The sequence below is a fragment of the Tachyglossus aculeatus genome, chromosome 4 (assembly GCF_015852505.1).
Source record: "Tachyglossus aculeatus isolate mTacAcu1 chromosome 4, mTacAcu1.pri, whole genome shotgun sequence".
NCBI classification, from domain to species: domain Eukaryota; kingdom Metazoa; phylum Chordata; class Mammalia; order Monotremata; family Tachyglossidae; genus Tachyglossus; species Tachyglossus aculeatus.
In genome coordinates this window covers 5213508-5240784 of record NC_052069.1, presented here as the reverse complement: position 1 = coordinate 5240784, position 27277 = coordinate 5213508, and the positions used below count along the sequence as shown (strand labels likewise).

The window sequence follows — 27277 nt, the reverse complement described above, 5'->3', positions numbered from 1 at the left end:
ATCCCGACTCCGCCACTCGTCAGCTGTGTGACTTTGGGCAAGTCGCTTCACTACTCCGGGCCTCAGTTCCCTCATCTGGAAAATGGGGATGAAGACTGTGAGCCCCCCGTGGGACAACCTTGATTACCTTGTATCTCCCCCAGCGCTTAGAACAGTGCTTGGCACATAGTAAGCACTTAATTATCCATCAGTCGTGTTTATTGAATGCTTACTCTGTGCAGGGCACTGTAATAAGTGCTTGGGAAAGGACATGACAACAGACTGCACACAGTAAGTGCTCAATAAATACGACAATGAATCAATCAATCAATCCATCGATTGTATTTATTGAGTGCTTACCGTAATAAGTGCTTGGGAGAGTACAATATAACAGATTTTGGGTTTTTTTGGGGGGTATTTGCTAAGTACTTACTTTGCCCCAGGCATTTACTAACTGCTGGGGTAATAATAATAATAATTTTGGTATTTATAAAATAAGCGCTCAATAAATACGACAATGAATCAATCAATCAATCCATCGATTGTATTTATTGAGTGCTTACCGTAATAAGTGCTTGGGAGAGTACAATATAACAGATTTTGGGTTTTTTTGGGGGGTATTTGCTAAGTACTTACTTTGCCCCAGGCATTTACTAACTGCTGGGGTAATAATAATAATAATTTTGGTATTTATAAAATGCCTACTACGTGCCAAGCACCGTTCTAAGAGCTGGAGTAGATACGAGTTAATCAGGTTGGACACAGTCCCTGTCTCACGGGGGGCTCACAATCTCAATCCCCAATTTACAGATGAGGTCACTGAGGCCCAGAGAAGTGAAGTGACTTACCCAAGATGACGCAGCAGACAAGCGGTGGAGCCGGGATTAGAACCCAGACCCTTCCGACTCCCAGACCTGCAATCTATCCCCAAAGTCCCACACTGCTTATCATCATCATCATCATCAATCATATTTATTGAGCGCTTACTGTGTGCAGAGCACTGTACTAAGCGCTTGGGAAGTACAAGTAGGCAACATATAGAGACAGACCCTACCCAACAGTGGGCTCACAGTTTAAAAGGGGGAGACAGAGAACAAAACCAAACATACTAACAAAATAAAATAGAATAGATATGTACAAGTAAAATAGAGTACTAAATATGTACAAACATATAGATATATATATATATATATCATTATCAATAATGATAATAATAACGGTATTTGTTAAGTGTTTACTATGTGCAAGGCAGAGGACTAAGCACGGGGGTGGATACAAGAGAAGCATTAGCATCACACAGCAGATACGTGATAGAGCTGGAATTAGAACCCAGGGCTTCGAGGTGGGTAATAATAATAATAATAATAATGATAATGATGGCATTTATTAAGCGCTTACTATGTGCAAAGCACTGTTCTAAGCGCTGGGGAAGTTACAGGGTGATCAGGTTGTCCCACGGGGGCTCACGGTCTTCATCCCCATTTTCCAGATGAGGGAACTGAGGCCCAGAGAAGTGAAGTGACTTGCCCAAAGTCACATAGCTGACAATTGGTGGAGCCGGGATTTGAACCCATGACCTCTGACTCCAAAGCTCGGGCTCTTTTCCACTGAGCCACACTGCTTCTCTTCCCTGCTTCCCTGCTTCCCTTAATAATGAGGATACCTGTTAAGCGCTTACTATGTGCAAAGCACTGTTCTAAGCGCTGGGGGAGGATACAAGGTGAGCAGGTTGTCCCACGTGGGGCTCACGGTCTTAATCCCCATTTTACAGATGAGGGAACTGCGGCACAGAGAAGTTAAGTGATTTACCCAAGGTCACACAGCTGACAGGTGGCAGAGCTGGGATTCGAACCCATGACCTCTAATGCCCAAGCCCGGGCTCTTTCCACTGAGCCAGGCTTCCTCTTCTTCCACTCCCTTCGGCGTCGCCTTGAATTGCTCCCTTTATTCTTCCTTCCTCCCAATCCCACACCACTTATGGCCCTATCTGCAACTTCTTTACTTCTATTAATGTCTGCCTCCCCCTGTAGACTGGACGCTCACTGTGGGCAGGGAATGTGTCCGTTCTATTATAGTCTCCTAAGCGCTCAGCACAGTGCTCTGGTTGTAAGCCGTTGTGGGCAGCCGGTCTGTAGGTCATTGTACTTCCCAAGCGCTTAGTACAGTGCTCTGCACACAGTAAGCGCTCAATAAATACGATTGATGATGATGATTGAGCACTTACTGCGTGCGGAGCACTGTACTAAGCGCTTGGGGGAGGACAATACAACAGTAACCAGCGCCGGTCTCTGTCCACAACGAGCTCAGAGTAAATGCGAAGAATCCACCACAACAGGAAAGGGAATTGAAAGGGAGGGATATTTTCCCGGGCTGTCTGGTGAGAAGCAGCGTAGCCTAGTGGATAGGGCCCGGGCCTAGGAGCCATTCATTCATTCATTCATTCAATCGTATTTATTGAGCGCTTACTGCGTGCAGAGCACACAGAAGGACTTGGGTTCGATTCCCAGTCCCGCCACATGCCTGCTGTGTGACCTTAAGCAAAAGCAATCAGTCAATCAATCGTATTTATTGAGCGCTTACGGTGTGCAGAGCACTGTACTAAGCACTTGGGAAATCCAAGTTGGCAACATATAGAGACGGTCCCTACCCAACAGTGGGCTCACAGTCTAAAAGGGGGAGACAGACAACAAAACAAAACATACTAACAAAATAAAATGAATAGAATAGATATGTACAAGTAAAATAAATAAATAAGTAAATAGAGTAATAAATATGTACAAACATATATGCATATATACAGGTGCTGTGGGGAAGGGAAGGAGGTAAGATGGGGGGGATGGAGAGGGGGACGAGGGGGAGCAGAACAGAAAGAACAGAAGCAACGTGGCTCAGTGGAAAGAGCCCGGGCTTTGGAGTCGGAGGTCATGGGTTCAAATCCTGGCTCCGCCAATTGTCAGCTGTATGACTTTGGGCAAGTCACTTCACTTCTCTGTGCCTCGGTTCCCTCATCTGTAAAATGGGGATGAAGACTGTGAGCCCCCCGTGGGACAACCTGATCACTTTGTAACCTCCCCAGCGCTTAGAACAGTGCTTTGCAAATAGTAAGCGCTTAATAAACGCCATCATCATTATTATTATTATTTTGCTTTGCTGGGCCTCAATGACTTCATCTGTAAAATGGGAATTAAGACTTTTTTTGTGTGCGTTGGGTATTTGCTAAGTGCTATGTGCCAAGCACTGGACTAAGCACTAGGGTGGTTATAAGTAAATGAGGTTGGACGCAGTCCCTGTCCCACATGGGGCTCACAGCAAACATCCCCATTTTCCAGATGAGGGAACTGAGGCACAGAGATTCATTCATTCATTCAATCGCATGTATTGAGCACTTACTGTGTGCAGAGCACTGTACTAAGCGCTTGGGAAGTACAAGTTGGCAACATCTAGAGACGGTCCCTACCCAACAGTGGGCTCACAGTCTAGAAGGGGAAGACAAACAACAAAACAAAACATATTAACAAAATAAAATAGAATAGTAAGTAAGTACAAGTAAAATAAATAGAGTGATAATCAGGTTGATCACAGCCGTGAAGTGACTTGCCCAAGGTCACACAGCGGGCAAGTGGCGGAGCCGGAATGACCCAGAGCATGGGGCTGGGAGTCGGGAGGTCACGGGTTCTAATCCCGGCTCTGCCACCTGTCCGCTCTGTCGCCTTGGGCAAGTCACTTCACTTCTCTGGGCCGCAGTTCCCTCATCTGGAAAATGGGGACTGAGACTGCAAGCCCCACACGGGACGGGGACTATCCCAATTTGCTTAGAGCCACCCCAGCGCTTAGTACAGCGCCTGGAACACAGTAAGCGCTTAGCAAATATCACAATTATTATTATTCTTCTGATTCCAGGCTCGTGCTCTACCAATTAGGCCTCACCGCTCCAGGATTTATTCGTTCATTCAGCCATATTTATTGGGCGCCGAGCACTGTACTAATTTGCAGGGGGGGCAAGCAGAGGGTGAGAGAAAAGCAGCCAAAAATTTGGTGGGGGGTAAGCAGAGGGTGGGGGAAAAGCAGTCAAAAATCAGGGGGGCAAGAAGAGGGTGAGGGAAAAGCAGCCCAAAATCTAAGCGAGAAAGAAGCAGGGGAGGGAAAAACAAGCCAAAAATTTGGGGGGGCAAGCAGAGGGAGAGGGGAAATCAGCCAAAAATCTAGGGGGGGGGGCAAGAAGAAGGAGAGGGAAAAGCAGTCAAAAATCTAAGAGGGCAAGGAGAGGGTGAGGGAAAAGCAGCCAAAAATTTGGGGGGTGCAACCAGAGAGGGAGGGAAAAGCAGACAAAAATTTGGGGGGATAAGCAGAGGGGGAGAGAAAAGCAGCCAAAAATCTCAGGGAGGCAAACAGAGGGCGAGGGAAAAACAGCCAAAATTTTGGTCGGCAAGCAGAGGGTGAAGGAAAAGCAGTCAAAAATCTAAGGGGGCAAGGAGAAGGTCAGGGAAAAGCAACCAAAAATCTTGGGGGGCAAGAGGAGGGTGACAGCAGAGCAGTCAAACACCTAAAAGGTTCAAGCAGAGGGGCTTCAGACCCTCTGGACTGGAAGCTCCTCGTGGGCACCGGACGTGTCCACCAACTCTGTTATACTGTAATAATAATTATGGTATTGGTTAACTGCTTACTATGTGCACTGTTCTAAGCGCTTGGGGGATACAAAGTAACCACGTTGTCCCACGTGGGGCTCACGGTCTTAATCCCATTTGACAGATGAGGGAACTGAGGCATGGAGAAGAAGAATAATGATGATGGTAGAGTGCTCAGCGCTTGGGAGAGGGCAATCCAACCGGGATCAGACCCATTCCCCGCCCACAACGGGCTGAGATGTGGCGGCGGAGTGATTAGAGCCGGGTGGCTCCGGGGGCGGTCCCGGCCCACTCACCTGCCGGTCGGGGGCATACGTGGCGGTCGTTCTGATGGCCTTCGTGTTGCTCCCGTGGCTCAGCTCCGTCAGGGCAAAGCACCCAAATATCTAGGGGGGCAAACACAGGGTCGAGAAAAGGCAGCCAAAAATCGGGGTGGGGGGAAAGCAGAAGGTGAGGTATAAGCAGCCAAAAATCAGGGGGGCAAGAAGAGGGTGAGGGAAAATCGGTTAAATATCTGGGGGGCAAGCCCGAAGGTGAGGGAAAAGCAGTCCAAAATCTAGGAGGGCAAGAAGAAGATGAGGGAAAGGCAACCAAAAATCTAGGGGGGCAAGCAGAAGGTCAGGGAAAAGCAGCCAAAAATCAGCGGGGAAGGAAGAGGGTGAGGGAAAATCAGTTAAAAATCTGGAGGGCAAGCCCGAACGTGAGGGAAAATCAGTCGAAAATCTAGGAGGGCAAGAAGGAGGAGAAGGAAAGGCAGCCAAAAATTTATGGGGGGGGCGGTAAGCAGAGAGGGAGAGAAAAGCGCTCAAAAATCTAGGGGGATGAGCAGAGAGGGAGGGGAAAGCAGTCACAAATCTAAGTGGGCAAGAGGAAGGTCAATCAATCAATCAATCAATCAATCGTATTTATTGAGCGCTTACTGCGTGAAGAGCACTGGACTAAGCGCTTGGGAAGTACAAGTTGGCACCATATAGAGACGGTCCCTACCCAACAGTGGGCTCACAGTCTAGAAGACTAGTCTTCTAGACTAGTCTAGACAGTCTAGGTCAGGGAAAAGCAGTCAAAAACTGGGAGGAACAAGCAGTGGGGGAGAGAAAAGTAGATAAAAATTGAGGGGGCAAAGCAGAGGGGGAGGGAAAAGCAGACAAAAAGTTGGGGAGAGGCAAGAAGAGGGGGTGGGAAAAGTAGTCAAAAATCTCCGGGGGCAAGAAGAAGGGGAGGGAAAAGCAGCCAAAACTTTGTGGGGGGAAGCAGAGGGTGAAGGAAAAGTAGCCAAAAGTCTGGGGGGACAAGCAGAGGGGGAGGGAAATGCAGCCAAAAATTGGGGAAGGGAGCAAGAAGAGGGTGAGGGAAAAACAGCCAAAAATCAGGGGGGCAAGAAGAGGGTGAGGGAAAAAGCAGTCAAAAATTTGGGCGGGGGGCAAGCAGAAGGTGAGAGAAACGCAGCCAAAAATAGGGGGAGGCAAGCAGAGGGGGAGGGAAAAGCAGCCAAAAATCAGGGGAGCAAGGAGAGGGTGAATGAAAAGCAGTCAAAAATCAGGGGGGCAAGTAGAGGGTGAATGAAAAGCAGTCAAAAATTTGGAGGGGGCAAGCAGAAGTTGAGAGAAAAGCAGCCAAAAATTGGGGGAGGCAAGCAGAGGGGGAGGGAAAAGCAGCCAAAAATCAGGGGGGCAAGAAGAGGGAGAGTGAAAAGCAGTCAAAAATTTTGAGGGGGCAAGCAGAGGGTGAAGGAAAAGCAGCCAAAAATCAGGGGGGCAAGAAAAGGGTGAGGGAAAAAGAGTCAAAAATTTTGAGAGGGCAAGCAGAGGGTGAGAGAAAAGCAGCCAAAAATCTCGGGGGGGGGGGGGAGGGGGGCAAGCAGAGGGGGAGGGAAAAGCTGCCAAAAATTGGGTGAAGCAAGCAGAGGGGGAGGGAAAAGCAGCCAAAAATCAGGGGGGCAAGAAGAGGGTGAGGGAAAAGCAGTCAAAAAGTTTGAGGGGGCAAGCAGAGGGTGAAGGAAAAGAAGCCAAAAATCAGGGGAGCAAGAAGAGGGTGAGGGAAAAAGAGTCAAAAATTTTGAGAGAACAAGCAGAGGGTGAGAGAAAAGCAGCCAAAAATCTTGGGGGGCGGGGGGGGCAAGCAGAGGGGGAGGGAAAAGCAGTCCAAAACTTTGGGGGGCGCATGCAGAGGGTGAGAGAAAAGCAGCCAAAAATTTGGGGGGCAAGCAGAGGGGGAGGGAAAAGCATCCAAAAATTTGAGGGGGCAAGTAGAGAGGGAGAGAAAAGCAGCCAAAAATCTGGGGGGGCAAGCAGAGGTGGAGGGAAAAGCAGCCAAAAATCAGGGGGGCAAGAAGAGGCTGAGGGAAAAGCAGTCAAAAATTTTGGGGGGGCAAGAAGAGGCTGAGGGAAAAGCAGTCAAAAATTTTGAGGGGGCAAGCAGAGGGTGAGAGAAAAGCGGCCAAAAATCTTGGGGGGCAAGCAGAGGGGGAGGGAAAAGCTGCCAAAAATCAGGGGGGCAAGAAGAGGCTGAGGGAAAACCAGTCAAAAATTTGGGGGGGCATGCAGAGGGTGAGAGAAAAACAGCCAAATATTTGGGGGGTAAGCAAAGGGGGAGGGAAAAGCAGCCAATAATCTCAGGGGGGCAAGCAGAGGGCGAGGGAAAAGCAGCCAATAATCTCAGGGGGGCAAGCAGAGGGCGAGGGAAAAACAGCCAAAATTTTGGTGGGCAAGCAGAGGGCGAGGGAAAAGCAGTCAAAAATCTAGGGGGGCAAGAAGGTGGTCAGGGAAAAGCAACCAAAAATCTCAGGGGGCAAGAAGAGGGTGAGGGCAGGGCAGTCAAACACCTATAAGGTTCAAGCAGAGGGGCTTCACACCCTCTAGACTGGAAGCTCCTTGTGGGCACCCGATGTGTCTACCAACTCAGTTATACTGTAATAATAATAATGATGATGGTATTGGTTAAGCGCTTACTATGTGCAAAGCACTGTTCTAAGCGCTTGGGGGATGTCTCCCCCTTCTAGACTGGGAGCCCGTTGTGGGGTAGGGACCGTCTCTATCTGCTGCCGATTTGTACTTCCCAAGCGCTTAGTCCAGTGCTTCGCACACAGTAAGCGCTCAATAAATATGACTGACTGACTGACAATGAATGAGAGGGGGCTAAGGAGTTGGGAGAGTAGACTAGAACCCACAAGGAGCTTCCAGCTTAGAGGACCGGGAGCCCCGTGTGGGCCCGAGACCGGGAATAATCCCACGATCCTGTCTCTAACCGGGCTCTTAGGAGACTTAGTAGACAGAAAGCCCATCACCTCCTCCATGAGGCCTTCCCTGATTTACGCCATCCTCTCCCCTTCTCCGCCGCTCTGACTTGCTCCTTTTATCCCTCCCGTCTCCCAGCCCCACAGCACACATGTATATAATAATAACGGCATTTGTTAATAATAACAATAATAATAATAATAATAATAATAATAATAATAATAATGATATTTGTTAAGCGCTATGTGCGAAGCACTGTTCTAAGCGCTGGAGAGGATACAAGGTGATCATACTTGTACACATCTATTCTATTTATTTTATTTTGTTAGTATGTTTGGTTTTGTTCTCTGTCTCCCCCTTTTAGACTGCGAGCCCACTGCTGGGTAGGGACTGTCTCTATATGTTGCCAGCTTGTACTTCCCAAGCGCTTAGTACAGTGCTCTGCACACAGTAAGCGCTCAATAAATACGATTGATTGATTGATTGATCAGGTTGTCCCACGTGGGGCTCACAGTCTTCATCCCCATTTGACAGATGAGGGAACTGAGGTACAGAGAAGTGAAGTGACTTGCCCGAAGTCACACAGCTGACAACAGGCTGACAATTAGTACAGTGCTCTGCACACGGTAAGCGCCCAATAACTACAACTGATGTTCTTTCCCAAGGACTTGGTACAGTGCTCTGCACACAGTAAGCGCTCAATAAATACGATTGAATGAATGAATGGATTGGCGGAGCCGGGATTTGAACCCATGACCTCTGACTCCCAACCCCGAGCTCTTTCCACTGAGCCACGGTTAAGCACTTACTAAGTGCCAAGCACTGTTCTAAGCGCTGATCATAATAATAACATTTGTTAAGCGCTTACGATGTGCCAAGCACTTGGGTAGATACAAGGTAATCAGGTTGTCCCACGTGAGGCTCACAGTGGAAACAGCCCGGGCTTTGGAGTCAGAGGTCATGGGTTCAAATCCCAACTCCGCCAATTGTCGGCTGTGTGACCTTGGGCGAGTCACTTCACTTCTCTGTGCCTCAGTTCCCTCATCTGTAAAATCGAGATAAAGAATCTGACCCCTGTGGGACAACCTGATCACCCTGTATCCTCCCCAGCGCCTAGAACAGTGCACATAGTAAGTGCTTAACAAATGCCATTTATTATTATTACTATTATTATTGTTCTTATTAATCCCCATTTTACAGATGAGGTAACTGAGGCCCAGAGAAGTGAAGTGACTTGCCCAAAGTCACCCAGCTGACAAGTGGCGGAGCCGGGATTAGAACCCACGCCCTCTGACTCCCAAGCCCGGGCTCTTTCCACTGGGCCACGCTGCTTCTCTATTATATACCTGTATATATGTATATATGTTTGTACATATTTATTACTCTATTTATTTATTTTACTTGTACATATCTATTCTATTTATTTTATTTTGTTAGTATGTTTGGTTTTGTTGTCTGTCTCCCCCTTCTAGACTGTGAGCCCACTGCTGGGTAGGGACTGTCTCTATATGTTGCCAACTTGTACTTCCCAAGCGCTTAGTACAGTGCTCTGCACATAGTAAGTGCTCAATAAATATGATTGATGATGATGATGATGATGATGATGATTATTATATCCTCTATGTTACTCTCCCGAGCGCTTAGTACATATTTATTACTCTATTTATTTATTTATTTTACTTGTACATACCTATTCTATTATTTTATTTTGTTAATATGTTTGGTTTTGTTCTCTGTCTCCCCCTTCTAGACTGTGAGCCCACTGTTGGGTAGGGACCGTCTCTAGATGTTGCCAACTTGTCCTTCCCAAGCGCTTAGTACAGTGCTCTGCACACAGTAAGCGCTCAATACGATTGATTGATGGACTGATTGCTCCACACACAGTAATAATAATATTCATTCATTCATTCAATCGCATTTATTGAGCGCTTACTGTGTGCAGAGCACTGTACTAATCAATCAATCAATCGGATTTACTGAGCGCTTACTGTGTGCAGAGCACTGTACTAAGCGCTTGGGAAGTACAAGTTGGCAACACCCCCATCTTACCTCCTTCCCTTCCCCACAGCACCTGTATATATGTATATATGTTTGTACATATTTATTACTCTATTTATTTATTTATTTATTGTACTTGTACATATCTATTGATTTTATTTTGTGAGTATGTTTGGTTTTGTTCTCTGTCTCCCCCTTTTAGGCTGTGAGCCCACTGTTGGGTAGGGACCGTCTCTATACGTTGCCAACTTGGACTTCCCAAGAGCTTAGTCCAGTGCTCTGCACACAGTAAGCGCTCAATAAATACGACTGATTGATTGCTTGCTCCACACACAGTAATACTAATATTCATTCATTCATTCAATCACATTTATTGAGCGCTTACTGTGTGCAGAGCACTGTACTAATCAATCAATCGTACTTATTGAGCGCTTACTGTGTGCAGAGCACTGTACTAAGCGCTTGGGAAGTTGGCAACATATAGAGACAGTCCCTACCCAACAGCGGGCTCACGGTCTAGAATAATAATAGTGCTTAACAGTCTAATAATAATGACGATGCCATTTTTTAAGCATTTATTATGTGCAAAGCACTGTTCTAAGCGCTGGAGTAAGCGCTCCATAAATACGACTGAACTGAACCCACTGCTAAGTCAACGGCGGATAATATTTCCACTCACCTCCATGGTTAAGATTTTCTGAATCAACTCCAAATGCCTCTCCGAGCCAAAGTTCTGCACGGCCAAACCAAACACCTGCGGGAAGAAACCGGCCCGCTGGTCACAGAGTCCGGAGTCCCGGGACCCGGGTTCTAATCCCGCCTCCCCCGCTTGCCTGCTGTGTGACCTTGGACGTGTCACTGGCCGTCTCTGGGCCTCCGTGGCTGTGCGCTCGTTGTGGGGCAGGGGATGGGAACGTGTCTGCTTATTGTTGTACTGTCCTCTCCCAAGCGCTTAGTACAGTAATAATAATAATAATGGCATTTATTAAGCGCTTACCTTGTGCGAAGCACTGTTCTAAGCGCTGGGGAGGTTACAAGGTGATCAGGTTGCCCCACGGGGGGCTCCCAGTCTTCATCCCCATTTTCCAGATGAGGGAACTGAGGCCCAGCGAAGTGAAGCGGCTTGCCCAAAGTCACACAGCTGACCATTGGTGGAGCCGGGATTTGAACCCACGACCTCGGACTCCAAAGCCCAGGTTCTGTTAGAGAAGCAGCGGGGTTCAGTGGCAAGAGCCATGGATTGGGAGTCACAGGTTGTGGGTTCTAATCCTGCTTCTGTATATATGTATATATGTTTGTACATATTTATTACTCTATTTATTTTACCTGTACATATCTATTCTATTTATTTTGTTAGTATGTTTGGTTTTGTTCTGTCTCCCCCTTTTAGACTGTGAGCCTGCTGCTGGGTAGGGACCGTCTCTATAGGTTGCCAACTTGTACTTCCCAAGCGCTTAGTACAGTGCTCTGCACACAGTAAGCGCTCAATAAATACGATTGATTGATTGATTGATTGATTGATTCTGCCACCTGTCAGCTGCATGACCTTGGACAAGTCACTTCACTTCTCTGGGCCTCAGTTTTGTCAAATGGGGATGAAGCCTGTGAGCCCCACGTGGGACAACCTGATTACCTTGTATCTCCCCCAGCGCTTAGAACAGTGCTTGGCACATAGTAAGCGCTTAACAAATGCCATCATTACTATTATTATTATTCCGGCTCCACCAGTCCAGCTGTGTGACTTGGGGCAAGCACTTCCCTTCTCTGGGCCTCAGTTGCCTCAGCTGTCAAACGGGGATGAAGGCTGTGAGCCCCTCGGGGGACAACCTGATCACCCTGTAACCTCCTCAGCACTTACAACAGTGCTTTGCACATAGTAAGCGCTTAATAAATGCCATTATTATTATTATTATTATTATTATTATTATTATTATTATTATTACAGTGCGCCGCACACAGTAAGCGCTCGATAAATATGACCGCAAAGTGGGACAGGGACCGTGTGCGTCCTGATTGTGTTGCATGGACCCCAGCACTCAGTACAGTGCTTGGCACATAGAAAGCCCGTAACAAATATCACCGATATTCTTCCATCTCCACCAGCACTGAGCGTAGTGTTTGGTACACGGCATGTGCTGAGCGAATACCACAATCACCATCATCATCGTCATCATCAATCGTATTTATTGAGCGCTTACTGTGTGCAGAGCACTGGACTAAGCGCTTGGGAAGTACAAGTTGGCAACATCTAGAGACGATCCCTACCCAACAGTGGGCTCACAGTCTAGAAGGGGGAGACAGAGAACAAAACCAAACATACTAACAAAATAAAATAAATAGAATAGATATGTACAAGTAAAATAAATAAATAAATAATAGAGTAATAAATATGTACAAACATATATACATATTCGTGGCTCTGGAAATGCCGACTGTTCATCAATCGTGATAACCCTAGCGTTTTGCCAAACTGCACTTTAATAATAATCATAATGATGGCATTTATTAAGCGCTTACTATGTGCAAAGCACCATTCAAAGTGCTGGGCAGGTTACAAGGTGATCAGGTTGGGGGGCTCACAGTCTTAATCCCCATTTTACAGATGACGGAACGAGGCCCAGAGAAGTGAAGTGACTTGCCTAAAGTCACCCAGCTGACAACTGACGGAGCCGGGATTTGAACCCATGACCTCTGACTCCAAAGCCCGGGCTCTTTCCACTGAGCCACGCTGCTTTTCTCATGCTTTTCTCGGGTAGGGACTGTCTCTATATGTTGCCAACTTGTACTTCCCAAGCGCTTAGTACAGTGCTCTGCACCCAGTAAGCGCTCAATAAATACAATTGAATGAATGAATGAATGAACCTGATCTTCTTGTATCCACCCCAGTGCTTAGTACAGTGCCTGGCACATGATAAGCACTTAACAAATCCTGTTATTATCATTATTATTGTTATTATTTAAAAAACCCTAAGTAGCCTGATTTGCTCCCCAAGCACTTAGTACAGTGCTCTGCACCCAGTAAGCGCTCAATAAATGCAATTGAATGAACTGAATGAATATATACGATTGAATGAATGAATGAACCTGATCTGCTTGCATCCACCCCGGCGCTTAGTCCAGTTCCTGGCACATAATAAGCGCTTAACAACTCCCATTATTATTACTATTATGATTATTATGATTATGATTATTATTATTATTTTAAAAGGCTAAGGAGCCTGATTTGCCCCCCAAAGTGCTTAGTACAGTGCTCTGCACCCAGTAAGAGCTCAATAAATATGATTGGATGAATTGAATGAATAAATACGATTGAATGAATGAATGAACCTGATCTGCTTGCATCCACTCCAGTGCCTAGTCCAGTGCCTGGCACATAATAAGCACTTAGCAACTCCCGTTATTATTATTATTATTATTATTATTATTTATTATTATTATTATTTTAAAAAGCTAAGGAGCCTGATTTGCCCCCCAAGTGCTTCGTACAGTGCTCTGCACCCAGTAAGTGCTCAATAAATACGATTGAATGAACTGAATGAATAAATACACTTGAATGAATGAATGAATGAACCTCAACTGCTTTCATCCACCCCAGCGCTTAGTCCAGTGCCTGGCACATAATAAGCGCTTAACAACTCCCGTTATTATTATGATTATTATGATTATTAAAAAAAGCTAAGCAGCCTGATTTGCCCCCCAAGTGCTCAGTACAGTGCTCTGCACCCAGTACGCGCTCAATAAATACGATTGAACTGAATGAATAAATACGATTGAATGAATGAATGAACCTGATCTGCTTGCATCAACCCCACCGCTTAGTCCAGTGCCTGGCACATAATAAGCACTTAACAACTCCCGTTATTATTATTATTATGCTTATTAAAAAAAGCTAAGCAGCCTGATTTGCCCCCCCAAGTGCTTAGTACAGTGCTCTGCACCCAGTAAGCGCTCAATAAATATGATTGGATGAATTGAATGAATAAATATGATTGAATGAATGAATGCACCTCATCTGCTTGCATCCACCCCAGCGCTTAGTCCAGTGCCTGGCATATAATAAGCGCTTAACAACTCCCATTATTATTATTATTATTATTCATTCATTCATTCAATTGTATTTATTGAGCGCTTACTGTGTGCAGAGCACTGTACTAAGAGCTTGGGAAGTACAAGTTGGCAACATATAGAGACGATTGTGATTATTAAAAAAAGCTAAGCAGCCTGATTTGCCCCCCCCCAAGCGCTTAGTACGGTGCTCTGCACCCAGTAAGCGCTCAATAAATACGACCACAGGGATGACAGAAGGCGCCGCAGACTTACGAAGGCATTGAGGAAGTACTTGGTGGCCAGAGACCAGTCGTACATCCCCAGGCAACTGATGAAGGTGAGGAACTTCAGGGGATTGGCCAGCAGCTGCGGGGCGCTCAGAAAGTCGTATTCGAAGAGTCTCTTACAGCGCAGGAAGGTCAGCTCCCGGTCCTCCTCCAACGCCAAGTCGCCCCCCGAGGGGTGGCGAGCGAAGAGGGGATCCGTCTCCATGGCGCCGAAGACTCTTTGCTACGTGGGATGGACGGACGGACGCGTCAGGCACAAAGAGCCCGGGCTTTGGAGTCACAGGTCATGGGTTCGAATCTCAGCTCCGCCAAAAATTGAGGGGGTCAAGCAGAGCGAGGGGAAATCAGCCAAAAGTCTGGGCGGGGGGGGGTGGCAAGAAGAGGGTGAGGGAAAAGCAGTCAAAAATCTAAGAGGGCAAGAAGAGGGTGAGGGAAAAGCAGCAACAGAGAGGGAGGGAAAAGCAGACAAAAATTTTGGTGGGCAAGCAGAGGGAGAGGGAAAAACAGCCAAAATTTTGGGGGGCAAGCAGAGGGCGAGGGAAAAGCAGTCCAAAATCTAAGGGGGCAAGAAGAAGGTCAGGGAAAGGCAACCAAAAATCTCGGGGGGCAAGAAGAGGGTGAGGGCAGAGCAGTCAAACACCTAAAAGGTTCAAGCAGAGGGGCTTCACACCCTCTGGACTGGAAGCTCCTCGTGGGCACCCAACGTGCCCACCAACTCAGTTATACTGTAATAATAATGATGGTATTGGTTAAGTGCTTACTATGTGCAAAGCACTCTTCTAAGTGCTTGGGGGGTTCATTCATTCATTCAATCGTATTTATTGAGCGCTTACTGTGTGCAGAGCCCTGTACTAAGCGCTTGGGAAGTATAAGTTGGCAACATATAGAGACGGTCCCTACCCAACAACGGGCTCACAGTCTAGAAGGGGGAGACAGACAAGACAAAACATATTAACAAAATAAAATAAATAGAATAGATATGTACCAGTAAAATAAAATCAATAAATAGAGTAATAAATCCGTACAAACATATATCCATATATCCAGGTGCTGTGGGGAAGGAAAGGAGGGAAGGCGGGGGGGATGGGGAGGGGGAGGAGGGGGGAGGAAGGAGGGGGCTCAGTCCGGGATACAAAGTAACCAGGTTGTCCCCCGTGGGGCTCACAGTCTTGATCCCCATTTGACAGATGAGGGCACTGAGGCACAGAGAAGAAGAATAATGATGATGGTACAGTGCTCAGCGCTTGGGAGAGGGCAATCCAATTGTCAGCTGTGTGACTTTGGGTAAGTCACTTCACTTCTCCGGGCCTCAGTTCCCTCAACTGTAAACTGGGGATGAAGACCGTGAGCCCCCCGAGGGACAACCTGATCACTGTGTATCCCCCCCAGTGCTTAGAACAGTGCTTTGCACATAGTAAACGCTTAACAAATGCCATTATTATTATTATTATTATTATTATTATTATTATTATTATTATCATCTGAGCCTCAGTTCCCTCATGGGTAAACTGGGGATGAAGACTGTGAGCGCACCTGTGGGACAACCTGATCACCTTGTATTCCCCCCCCCAGTGCTTAGAATTCAATCGCATTTATTGAACGCTTACTGAGTGCAGAGCACTGTACTAAGCACTTGGGAAGTACACGTTGGCAACATTATTTATACATATTTATTCTATTTGATTTTGTTAATATTCATTCCTTCATTCAATAGTATTTATCGAGCACTTACTGTTTGCAGAGCACTGTATTAAGCACTTGGGAAGTACAAGTTGGCAACATTATTTATACAGATTTATTCTATTTATTTTATTTTGTTAATATTCATTCATTCATTCAATCGTATTTATTGAGCACTTACTGTGTGCAGAACACTGGACTAAACATTTGGGAAGTAAAAGTTGGCAACGTGTTTGTACGTATTTATTACTCTATTTATTTCACTTGTACATATTTATCTATTGATTTTATTTTTTTAATATGTTTTGTTTTGTTGTCTGTCTCCCCCTTCTAAACTATGAACCCGCTGTTGGGTAGGGACCGTCTCTATATGTTGCCAACTTGTACTTCCCAAGCGCTTGGTACAGAGCTCTGCACACAGTAAGCGCTCAATAAATACGACTGAATGAATATGTTGCCGACCTGTACTTCCCAAGCGCTTAGTGCAGTGCTCTGCACACAGTAAGCGCTCAATAAATACAATATTGAATTGAATTGAACTGAATATAGAGACGGTCCCTACCCAACAGCAGGCTCACAGTCTAGGAGGGGGAGACAGAGAACAAAACAAAACATATTAACAAAATAAAATAAATAGAACAAATATGTACAAGTAAAATAGATAGAGTAATGAATATGTACAAACATATATGCATAACGATGGCATTTATCGTTAGAACAGTGCTTAGACTGTGAGCCCACTGTTGAGGAGGGACCGTCTCTATGTGTTGCCAACTTGTACTTCCCAAGCGCTTAGTACAGTGCTCTGCACACAGTAAGCGCTCAATAAATACGATATTCATCATCATCAATCGTATTTATTGAGCGCTTACTACTGAATTGATATTGATATTGAATTGAATTGAACTGAATACAGAGACAGTCCCTACCCAACAGCGGGCTCACAGTCTAGGAGGGGGAGACAGACAACAAGACAAAACGTATTAACAAAATAAAATAAATAGAACAAACATGTACAAGTAAAATAAATAAGTAGAGTAATGAATATGCACAAACATATAATAATAATAATGACGATGGCATCTATTAAGCGCTTACTATGTGCAAAGCACTGTTCTAAGTGCTGGGGAGGTTACAAAGTGATCAGGTTGTCCCACGGGGGGCTCCCAGTCTTCATCCCCATTTTCCAGATGAGGGAACTGAGGCCCAGAGAAGTGAAGTGACTTGCCCAAAGTCACTCAGCTGACAATTGGTGGAGTCGGGATTCGAACCTGTGACATCTGACTCCAAAGCCTGGGCTCTTTCCACTGAGCCACACTGCTTCTCTATATATACACATTAACATATCAATTGATCAATCATATTTATTGAGTGCTTACTGTGTGCAGAGCACTGTACTAAGCGCTTGGGAAGTCCAAGTTGGCAACATCTAGAGACGGTCCCTACCCAACAGTGGGCTCACAGTCTAGAAGGGGGAGACTGAGAACAAAACCAAACACACTAACAAAATAAAATAAATAGAATAGATATGTACAAGTAAAATAAATAGAGTAATAAATATGTACAAACACATATACATATATACAGTTACTGTGGGGAAGGGAACATATATACATAATGATGTATAATAATAAAGCGCTTAGTACAGTGCTCTGCACACAGTAAGCGCTCAATAAATACAATTGATTGATTTATCGTTAGAACAGTGCTTAGGCTGTGAGCCCGCTGTCAGCTGGGGACCGTCTCTGTATGTCGCCAACTTGTACTTCCCAAGCGCTTAGTCCAGTGCTCTGCACACGGTAAGCGCTCAATAAATACGACTGATTGATTTATCGTTAGAACAGTGCTCAGGCTGTGAGCCCGCTGTCGGGTAGGGACCGTCTCTGTATGTCGCCAACTTGTACCTCCCAAGCGCTTAGTCCAGTGCTCTGCACACGGTAAGCGCTCAATAAATACGATTGATTGATTTATCGTTAGAACAGTGCTCAGGCTGTGAGCCCGCTGTCGGGTGGGGACCGTCTCTGTATGTCGCCAACTTGGACTTCCCAAGCGCTTAGTCCAGTGCTCTGCACACGGTAAGCGCTCAATAAATACGATTGATTGATTTATCGTTAGAACAGTGCTCAGGCTGTGAGCCCGCTGTCGGGTAGGGACCGTCTCTGTATGTCGCCAACTTGTACCTCCCAAGCGCTTAGTCCGGTGCTCTGCACACGGTAAGTGCTCAGTAAATACGATTGCTGAATGAATGCTTGGCACACAGTAAAGCGCTTCACAAATGCCGCCCTTACGATTATTATTCTTGCTAAGGAGGGATGCGGCGGTAATTGGGTCCGAAGACGCTGACCTTAAAGCGGAGGATGTCGTCGTCTTCTAAGAAGAGGGCCATTTCTCGCCAGGGGAAGGAGGCCCGCCGCCGGTAGTCGTCCAGGGCGCCGGGGGGGAAATCGGGCAGCAGCAACAGCACGGGGCCCTCCACGCTGGGACCTTGGCGGCCCGCCTCGGGCTGGCTCGCGGGGGCCATGCTGGCGTCTAGAAGGGACGGGAAAACCGAAGAAAATGAAAAAAAACCAGCCTATATTCATTCATTCATTCATTCAATCATCATCGTCAATCGTATTTATTGAGCGCTTACTGTGTGCAGAGCACTGGACTAAGCGCTTGGGAAGTACAAGTTGGCAACACATAGAGACGGTCCCTACCCAACAGTGGGCTCGCAGTCTAAAAATTCAATCATAGTTATTGAGCAATCAATCAATCGTATTTACTGAGCGCTTACTGTGTGCAGAGCGCTTGGGAAGTCCGAGTTGGCAACGTATAGAGATGGTCAATCAATCAATCAATCAATCAATCGTATTTATTGAGCGCTTACTATGTGCAGAGCACTGTACTAAGCGCTTGGGAAGTACAAATTGGCATCACATAGAGACAGTCCCTACCCAACAGTGGGCTCACAGTCTAAAAGGGGGAGACTGAGAACAGAACCAAACATACCAACAAAATAAAATAAGTAGGATAGAAATGTACAAGTAAAATAAATAAATAAATAAATAGAGTAATAAATATGTACAACCATATATACATATATACAGGTGCTGTGGGGAAGGGAAGGAGGTAAGACGGGGGGATGGAGAGGGGGACGAGGGGGAGAGGAAAGAAGGGGCTCAGTCTGGGAAGGCCTCCTGGAGGAGGTGAGCTCTCAGCAGGGCCTTGAAGGGAGGAAGAGAGCTACCTTGGTGGATGTGGGGAGGGAGGGAGGGCATTCCAGGCCAGGGGGATGACGTGGGCCGGGGGTCGATGGCGGGACAGGCGAGAGCGAGGTATGGTGAGGAGATCAGCGGTGGAGGAGCGGAGGGTGTGGGCTGGGCTGGAGAAGGACAGAAGGGAGGGGAGGTAGGAGGGGGCGAGGGGATGGACAGCCTGGAAGCCCAGGGTGAGGAGTTTCTGCCTGATGCACAGATTGATCGGTAGCCATTGGAGGTTTTTGAGGAGGGGAGTAATATGTCCAGAGCGTTTCTGGACAAAGATAATCCGGGCAGCAGCATGAAGTATGGATTGAAGTGGAGAGAGACAGGAGGATGGGAGATCAGAGAGAAGGTTGGTGCAGTAGTCCAGACGGGATAGGATGAGAGCTTGAACGAGCAGGGTAGCGGTTTGGATGGAGAGGAAAGGGCGGATCTTGGCAATGTTGCGGAGCTGAGACCGACCGGCAGGTTTTGGTGACGGCTTGGATGTGAGGGGTGAATGAGAGAGCGGAGTCGAGGATGACACCAAGGTTGCGGGCTTGTGAGACGGGAAGGATGATAGCGCCGTCAACAGAGATGGGAAAGTCAGGGAGAGGACAAGGTTTGGGAGGGAAGACAAGGAGCTCAGTCTTCGACATGTTGAGCTTTAGGTGGCGGGCGGACATCCAGATGGAGATGTCCTGAAGGCAGGAGGAGATGCGAGCCTACCCAACAGTGGGCTCATAGAGCACTGTACTAAGCACTTGGGAAGTACAGGTTGGCAACATATAGTACTCCATTTCTAATAATAATAATAATAATAATAATAATAATAATAATAGGGGTTGTTGATTAGTTAATGATGGCATTTGTTAAGCACTTACTATTGGCAACATATAGAGACGGTCCCTACCCAACAGTGGGCTCACAGTCTAGAAGGTGGGCTCACAGAGCACTGTACTAAGCGCTTGGGAAGTACAGCTTGGCAACATACAGTTATCCATTTATAATAATAATAATAATAATAATAATAATAATAATAATAATAATGATAATAAGGGTTGTTAATTAGTTAATGGTGGCATTTGTTAAGCGCTTACTGTTGGCAACGTATAGAGACGGTCCCTACCCAACACTGGGCTCACAGTCTAGAAGGTGGGCTCACAGAGCACTGTACTAAGCGCTTGGGAAGTACAGGTTGGCAACATATAGTTATCCATTTCTAATAATGCGGGTTGTTAATTAGTTAACAATGGCATTTGTTAAGCGCTTACTGCTGGCAACGTATAGAGACGGTCCCTACCCAACAGCGGGCTCACAGTCTAGGAGGTGGGCTCACAGCCACTTACTGTGTGCACAGCACTGTACTAAGCACTTGGGAAGTACAGGTTGGCAACGTATAGTTATCCATTTCTAATAATAATAATAATAATAATAATAATGGGGGTTGTTAATTAATGACAGCATTTGTTAAGCGCTTACTGTTGGCAACGTATAGAGACGGTCCCTACCCAACAGTGGGCTCACAGTAGAGAGGTGGGCTCACAGAGCACTGTACTAAGCGCTTGGGAAGTACAGGTTGGCAACATATAGTTATCCATTTCTAATAATAATAATAATAATAATGGGGGTTGTTAATTAGTCAATGATGGCATTTGTTAAGCGCTTACTGTTGGCAACATATAGAGACAGTCCCTACCCAACAGCAGGCTCACAGTCTAGAAGGTGGGCTCACGGAGCACTGTACTAAGCGCTTAGGAAGTACAGGTTGGCAGCATATAGTTATCCATTTCTAATAATAATAATAATAATGGAGGTTGTTAGTTAACGATGGCATTTGTTAAGCGCTTACTGTTGGCAACATATAGAGACGGTCCCTACCCAACAGTGGGCTCACAGTCTAGAAGGTGGACTCACAGTCACTTACTGTGTGCAGAGCATCATCATCAATCGTATTTATTGAGCGCTTACTGTGTGCAGAGCACTGTACTAAGCGCTTGGGAAATACAAATTGGCAACATACAGAGACAGTCCCTACCCAACAGTGGGCTCACAGTCTAAAAGGGGGAGACAGAGAACAACACCAAACATACTAACAAAATAAAATAAATAGAATATATATGTAAATAGATGTGTAGATAGATATGTCTAATAGATATGTAGATAGGCCCAGAGAAGTCAAGTGACTTGCCCAAAGTCACACAGCTGACAAGTGGCTGAAGGGGGATTAGAACCCACAACCTCTGACTCTCGGGCCCGAGTTCTATACATTAAGTCCTTAAAACAGTGCTCGGCACTTAGAACGGGGCTTGGCACATAGTAAGCGCTTAACAAATACCATCATTATTATTATTATAAGATAATACAATAATATAAATGATAACAATAATAACATAAATAATGCATGGCTCAGTGGAAAGAGCCCAGGCTTGGGAGTCGGAGATCATGGGTTCCAATCCCTGTTCCGCCACTTGTCGGCTGTGTGACCTTGGGCAAGCCGCTTCACTTCTCTGTGCCTCAGTTCCCTCATCTGTAAAACGGGGATGAAGACTGTGAGCCCCAAGTGGGACAACCTGATCACTTTGTATGCCCCCCCCCCGTACTCAGAACAGCGCTTCGCACATAGTAAGCGCTTACCAAATACCACCATTACTATTATTATGTGCCAAGCACTGTTCTAAGCACTAAAGATCAGTTTGAACGATAAAACTCTTGAAGTTCACTTGCCTCCTCACCTTGAGGAAGAATGTGAATTCGATTTATTTTATTTTGTCAATATGTTTTGTTTTGTTGTCCGTCTCCCCCTTCTAGACTGTGAGCCCGTTGTTGGGTAGGGACCGTCTCTATGTGTTGCCGACTTGTACTTCCCAAGCGCTTAGTACAGTGCTCTGCACACAGTAAGCGCTCAATAAATACGACTGAATGAATGAATGAATGTGAATTCTTCCTTCTATCTCCTAAACCGCGGTCCTTTGGACTCCTTCAAAGACGGTTTTGGAATATGTGCAATACTCGCCGCTAAATCTTCCGTCCCATGCTTCTTTTCAATCAATCGTATTTATTGAGCGCTTACTGTGTGCAGAGCACTGTACTAAGCGCTTGGGAAGTACAGGTTGGCAACGTAGAGAGACGGTCCCTACCCAACAGTGGGAATCCCGGTCAAGGTGATTTGGGCACAATCGATTTGATGAAATCAATGAAATCAGCCAAATCCAAATCAAATAGCAGAGGCGTTGAACCGCGATGCCCAAGTTCACGAGGCAAAGTTCACGAAGCACGCGCTCCGTGGCAGGGTTTCAGCCGGCGGAAAAGCCATTCATTCATTCATTCAGTCATATTTATTGAGCGCTTACTGTGCGCAGAGCACTGGATTAAGAGTTTGGGAAGCACAAGCTGGCAACATTTGTTCATTCATTCATTCATTCAATCGTATTTATTAAGCGCTTACTGTGTGCAGAGCACTGTACTAAGCGCTTGGGAAGTACAAGTTGGTAACATCTGTTCATTCGATCGTATTTATTAAGCACTTCCTGTGTGCAGAGCACTGTACTAAGCGCTTGGGAAGTACAAGTAGGCAACATCTGTTCATTCATTCATTCATTCAATTGTATTTATTGAGCCCTTACTGTGTACAAAGCACTGTACTACGCGCTTGGGAAGTACAAGTTGGCAACATCTGCTCATTCATTCATTCATTCAATCGTATTTATTGAGCGCTTACTGTGTGCACAGCACTGTACTAAGCGCTTGGGAAGTACAAGTAGGCAACATCTGTTCATTCATTCATTCATTCAATCGTATTTATTGAGCCCTTACTGTGTACAAAGCACTGTACTATGCGCTTGGGAAGTACAAGTTGGCAACATCTGCTCTTTCATTCATTCATTCAATCGTATTTATTGAGCGCTTACTGTGTGCACAGCACTGTACTAAGCGCTTGGGAAGTACAAGTTGGCAACATCTGTTCAATCATTCATTCATTCAATCGTATTTATTGAGCCCTTACTGTGTACAAAGCACTGTACTATGCGCTTGGGAAGTACAAGTTGGCAACATCTGCTCTTTCATTCATTCATTCAATCGTATTTATTGAGCGCTTACTGTGTGCACAGCACTGTACTAAGCGCTTGGGAAGTACAAGTTGGCAACATCTGTTCAATCATTCATTCATTCAATCGTACTTATTGAGCGCTTACTGTGTGCAGAGCACTGTGCAGAGCACTTGGGAAGTACAAGTTGGCAACATCTGTTCATTCATTCATTCATTCAATCGTACTTATTGAGCGCTTACTGTGTGCAGAGCACTGCGCAGAGCACTTGGGAAGTACAAGTTGGCAACATCTGTTCATTCATTCATTCATACTTATTGAGCGCTTACTGTGTGCAGAGCACTGTGCAGAGCACTTGGGAAGTACAAGTTGGCAACATCTGTTCATTCATTCATTCGTATTTATTGAGCGCTTACTGTGTGCAGACCACTGTACTAAGCACTTGGGAAGTACAAGTTGGCAACATCTGCTCATTCATTCATTCATTCAATCGTATTTATTGAGCGCTTACTGTGTGCACAGCACTGTACTAAGCGCTTGGGAAGTACAAGTTGGAAACATCTGTTCAATCATTCATTCATTCAATCGTACTTATTGAGCGCTTACTGTGTGCAGAGCACTTGGGAAGTACAAGTTGGCAACATCTGTTCATTCATTCATTCATTCAATCGTACTTACGGAGCGCTTACTGTGTGCAGAGCACTGTGCTAAGCGCTTGGGAAGTACAAGTTGGCAACATCTGTTCATTCATTCATTCGTATTTATTGCGCGCTTACTGTGTGCAGACCACTGTACTAAGCGCTTGGGAAGTCCAGGTTGGCAACATCTGTTCATTCATTCATTCAGTCGTATTTATTGAGCGCTTACTGTGTGCAGAGCACTGTACTAAGCGCTTGGTTAGTACAAGGTGGTAACAGATAGAGACGGTCCCTACCCAGCGGGCTCACAGTCTAGAAGGGGGAGACAGACAACAGAACAAGACATATTAGCAAAATAAAATAGAATAAACATGTACAAACAAAATAAATGAATAAATAGAGTAATAAATCCGTACAAACATATATACAGGCGCTGTGGGGAGGGGAAGGAGGTAAGGCGGGGGGAACCCCGGCTGGAGTTTTTCATCTGACCTTAGTTCTGCTACCCCTGGGTTACAAGAGCCAAAGTTCAGGCCTTTCCAATTTCCCAATGGGAAAAACATGTTTTTGTTATTTTCCTTTTCTGGTGTTTGCTAAGCGTCCCTTATGTGGCATTTATTAAGCGCTTACTACGTGCAAAGCCCTGTTCGAAGCGCTGGGGAGGTTACGAGGTGATCAGGTTGTCCCACGGGGGGCTCACAGTCTCCATCCCCATTTTACAGATGAGGGAACTGAGGCCCAGAGAAGTCAGGTGACTTGCCCAAAGTCACACAGCCGACAAGTGGAGGAGCCGGGATTTGAACCCGTGACCTCTGACTCCAAAGCCCGGGCTCTTTCCACTGAGCCACGCTGCCCTCTCTATCCCCCCGTCTTACCTCCTTCCCCTCCCCACAGCACCTGTGTATCAATCGTATTTATTGAGCGCTTACTGTGTGCACAGCACTGTACTAAGCGCTTGGGAAGTCCAAGTTGGCAACATATAGAGACGGTCCCTACCCAACAGTGGGCTCACAGTCTAAAAGTCCTGTATATATGTATATATGTTGGTACGTATTTATTACTCTATTTATTTATTTTACTTGTCCATATCTATTCTATTTATTTTATTTTGTCAATATGTTTTGTTTTGTTGTCTGTCTCCCCCTTCTAGACTGTGAGCCCACTGTTGGGTAGGGACCGTCTCTAGATGTTGCCAACTTGTACTTCCCAAGCGTTTAGTCCAGTGCTCTGCACACCGTAAGCGCTCAATAAATACGACTGATTGATTGATTGATTGATTAGACACTGGGGTGGATACAAGCAAATCAGGAGGGACACAGTCCCTGTCCCACACGGGTCTCACAGTTTTAATCCCCATTAAACAGAGGAGGGAACTGAGGCAGAGAGGAAGCGAAGTGGCTGGCCCAAGGTCACGCAGCAGACGAGTGGCGGTGCTGGGATTAATAACGATGGCATTTGTTAATAATAATAATAATGATGATGGCATTTATTAAGCACTTACTATGTGCAAAGCACTGTTCTAAGCGCTGGGGGGATACAAGGTGATCAGGTTGTCCCACGGGGGGCTCACAGTCTTAATCCCCATTTTACAGATGAGGGAACTGAGGCCCAGAGAAGTTAAGTGAATTGCCCAAGGTCACACAGCTGACAAGTGGCGGAGACGGGATTTGAACCCACGACCACTGACTCCGAAGCCCGGGCTCTTTCCACTGAGCCACGCTGCTTCTCTTAAGCGCTTACTATGTGGGCTGGGGTGGATACAAGACTGTGAGCCCACTTTTTAGACTGTGAGCCTACTGTTGGGTAGGGACCGTCTCTATATGTTGCCAACTTGTACTTCCCAAGCGCTTAGTACAGTGCTCTGCACACAGTGAGCGCTCAATAAATACGATTGATGATGATGATGATACAAAGCAGCGTGGCTCAGTGGAAAGAGAGCCACTATTCTAGTATGTTTTGCTTTGTTGCCTGTCTCCCCCTTCTAGACTGTGAGCCGGTTGTTGGGTAGGGACCGTGTCTACATGTTGCCAACTTGGACTTCCCAAGCGCTCAGTCCAGTGCTCTGCACACAGTAAGCGCTCACTAAATACAACAGAATGAATGAATAAATGAACAGGCAGTGGTATCTGCATTTCAGGCCTGATATTTATTACTCTATTTATTTTACTTGTACGTATCTATTCTATTTATTTTATTTTGTTAGTGTGTTTGGTTTTGTTCTCTGTCTCCCCCTTCTAGACTGTGAGCCCATTGTTGGGTAGGGACTGTCTCTAGATGTTGCCAACTTGGACTTCCCAAGCGCTCAGTCCAGTGCTCTGCACACAGTAAGCGCTCACTAAATACAACAGAATGAATGAATAAATGAACAGGCAGTGGTATCTGCATTTCAGGCCTGATATTTATTACTCTATTTATTTTACTTGTACATATCTATTCTATTTATTTTGTTAGTGTGTTTGGTTTTGTTCTCTGTCTCCCCCTTCTAGACTGTGAGCCCACTGTTGGGTAGGGACCGTCTCTATATGTTCCCGACTTGGACTTCCCAAGCGCTTAGTACAGTGCTCTGCACACGGTAAGCGCTCAATAAATACGATTGATTGATTGATTGATTGATGATTGACAGGTGAGCAGCGGACCCGTAAGCGCGCTCTTACCGGTAGCTCTGGCCTGCTCCAGCTGCCCATGAACCTGCCGCCTCCCCCAACGCCCGCCAGGGGGCGCGACGGCACCGCCCCCCGCCCCGTGACGTCACCGACGCGCGCCGCGGACTGTCACCTCACCGCTCGACGTCACCATAGCGCGCCGTGGCCCGCCCCTCGCCGCGCGACGTCACCACCGCGCACCGCAGGGGGGCGCTCCCCGCCCCTGACGTCATCACCCGGCGCCTGCTGCCTGTGAAGCCCATTGCCCAGGGCCCAGGTCACGTGTTCATTCATTCATTCATTCATTCATTCAATCGTATTTATTGAGCGCCTACTATGTGCAGAGTACTGTACTAAGCGCTTGGGAAGTCCAAGTTGGCAACATATAGAGAGGGGCCCTACCCAACAGAGGGCTCACAGTCTACAAGGGGGAGACAGAGAACCAAACAAAACATATTAACAAAATAAAATAAATAGAATAAATATGCACAAATACAATAAATAAATAAGTAGAGTACTAAATACGTTCAAACATATATACAGGTGCTGTGGGGAGGGGAAGGAGGTAGGGCAAGGGGATGGGGAGGGGGAGAGGAAGGTGGGGGCTCAGTGTGGGAAGGCCTCCTGGAGGAGGTGAGCTTTCAGTAGGGCTTTGAATCATCATTAATCGTATTTATTGAGCTTTTACTGTGTGCAGAGCACTGTACTAAGCGCTTGGGAAGTACAAATTGACAACATCTAGAGACAGTCCCTACCCAACAGTGGGCTCACAGTCTTTGAATGGAGGAAGAGAGCTAGCTTGGCGGATGGGCAGAGGGAGGGCATTCCAGGCCAGGGGGAGGACGTGGGCCAGGGATCGACGGCGGGACAGGCGAGAA

At 46.3% G+C, this 27277-nt stretch overlaps 1 protein-coding gene across 2 annotated transcripts in view; it reads right to left on the bottom strand.

Moving 5' to 3' along the window:
• ACOX3 (acyl-CoA oxidase 3, pristanoyl) overlaps window positions 1–26492 on the bottom strand; it is a 77908-nt gene extending 51416 nt beyond the window's left edge. For both annotated transcript variants that reach the window (XM_038745808.1, XM_038745809.1), the window contains exons 1-5: window positions 26412–26492; window positions 18194–18378; window positions 14156–14392; window positions 10515–10589; window positions 4901–4990 (exon numbers count right to left, since the gene is read on the bottom strand). In XM_038745808.1, the coding sequence (XP_038601736.1) occupies window positions 4901–4990; window positions 10515–10589; window positions 14156–14392; window positions 18194–18370 (579 nt within the window). In that variant the 5' untranslated portion in view covers window positions 18371–18378; window positions 26412–26492. The remainder of the gene's footprint in view (window positions 1–4900; window positions 4991–10514; window positions 10590–14155; window positions 14393–18193; window positions 18379–26411) is intronic.
• Window positions 26493–27277: the final 785 nt, after the last annotated feature.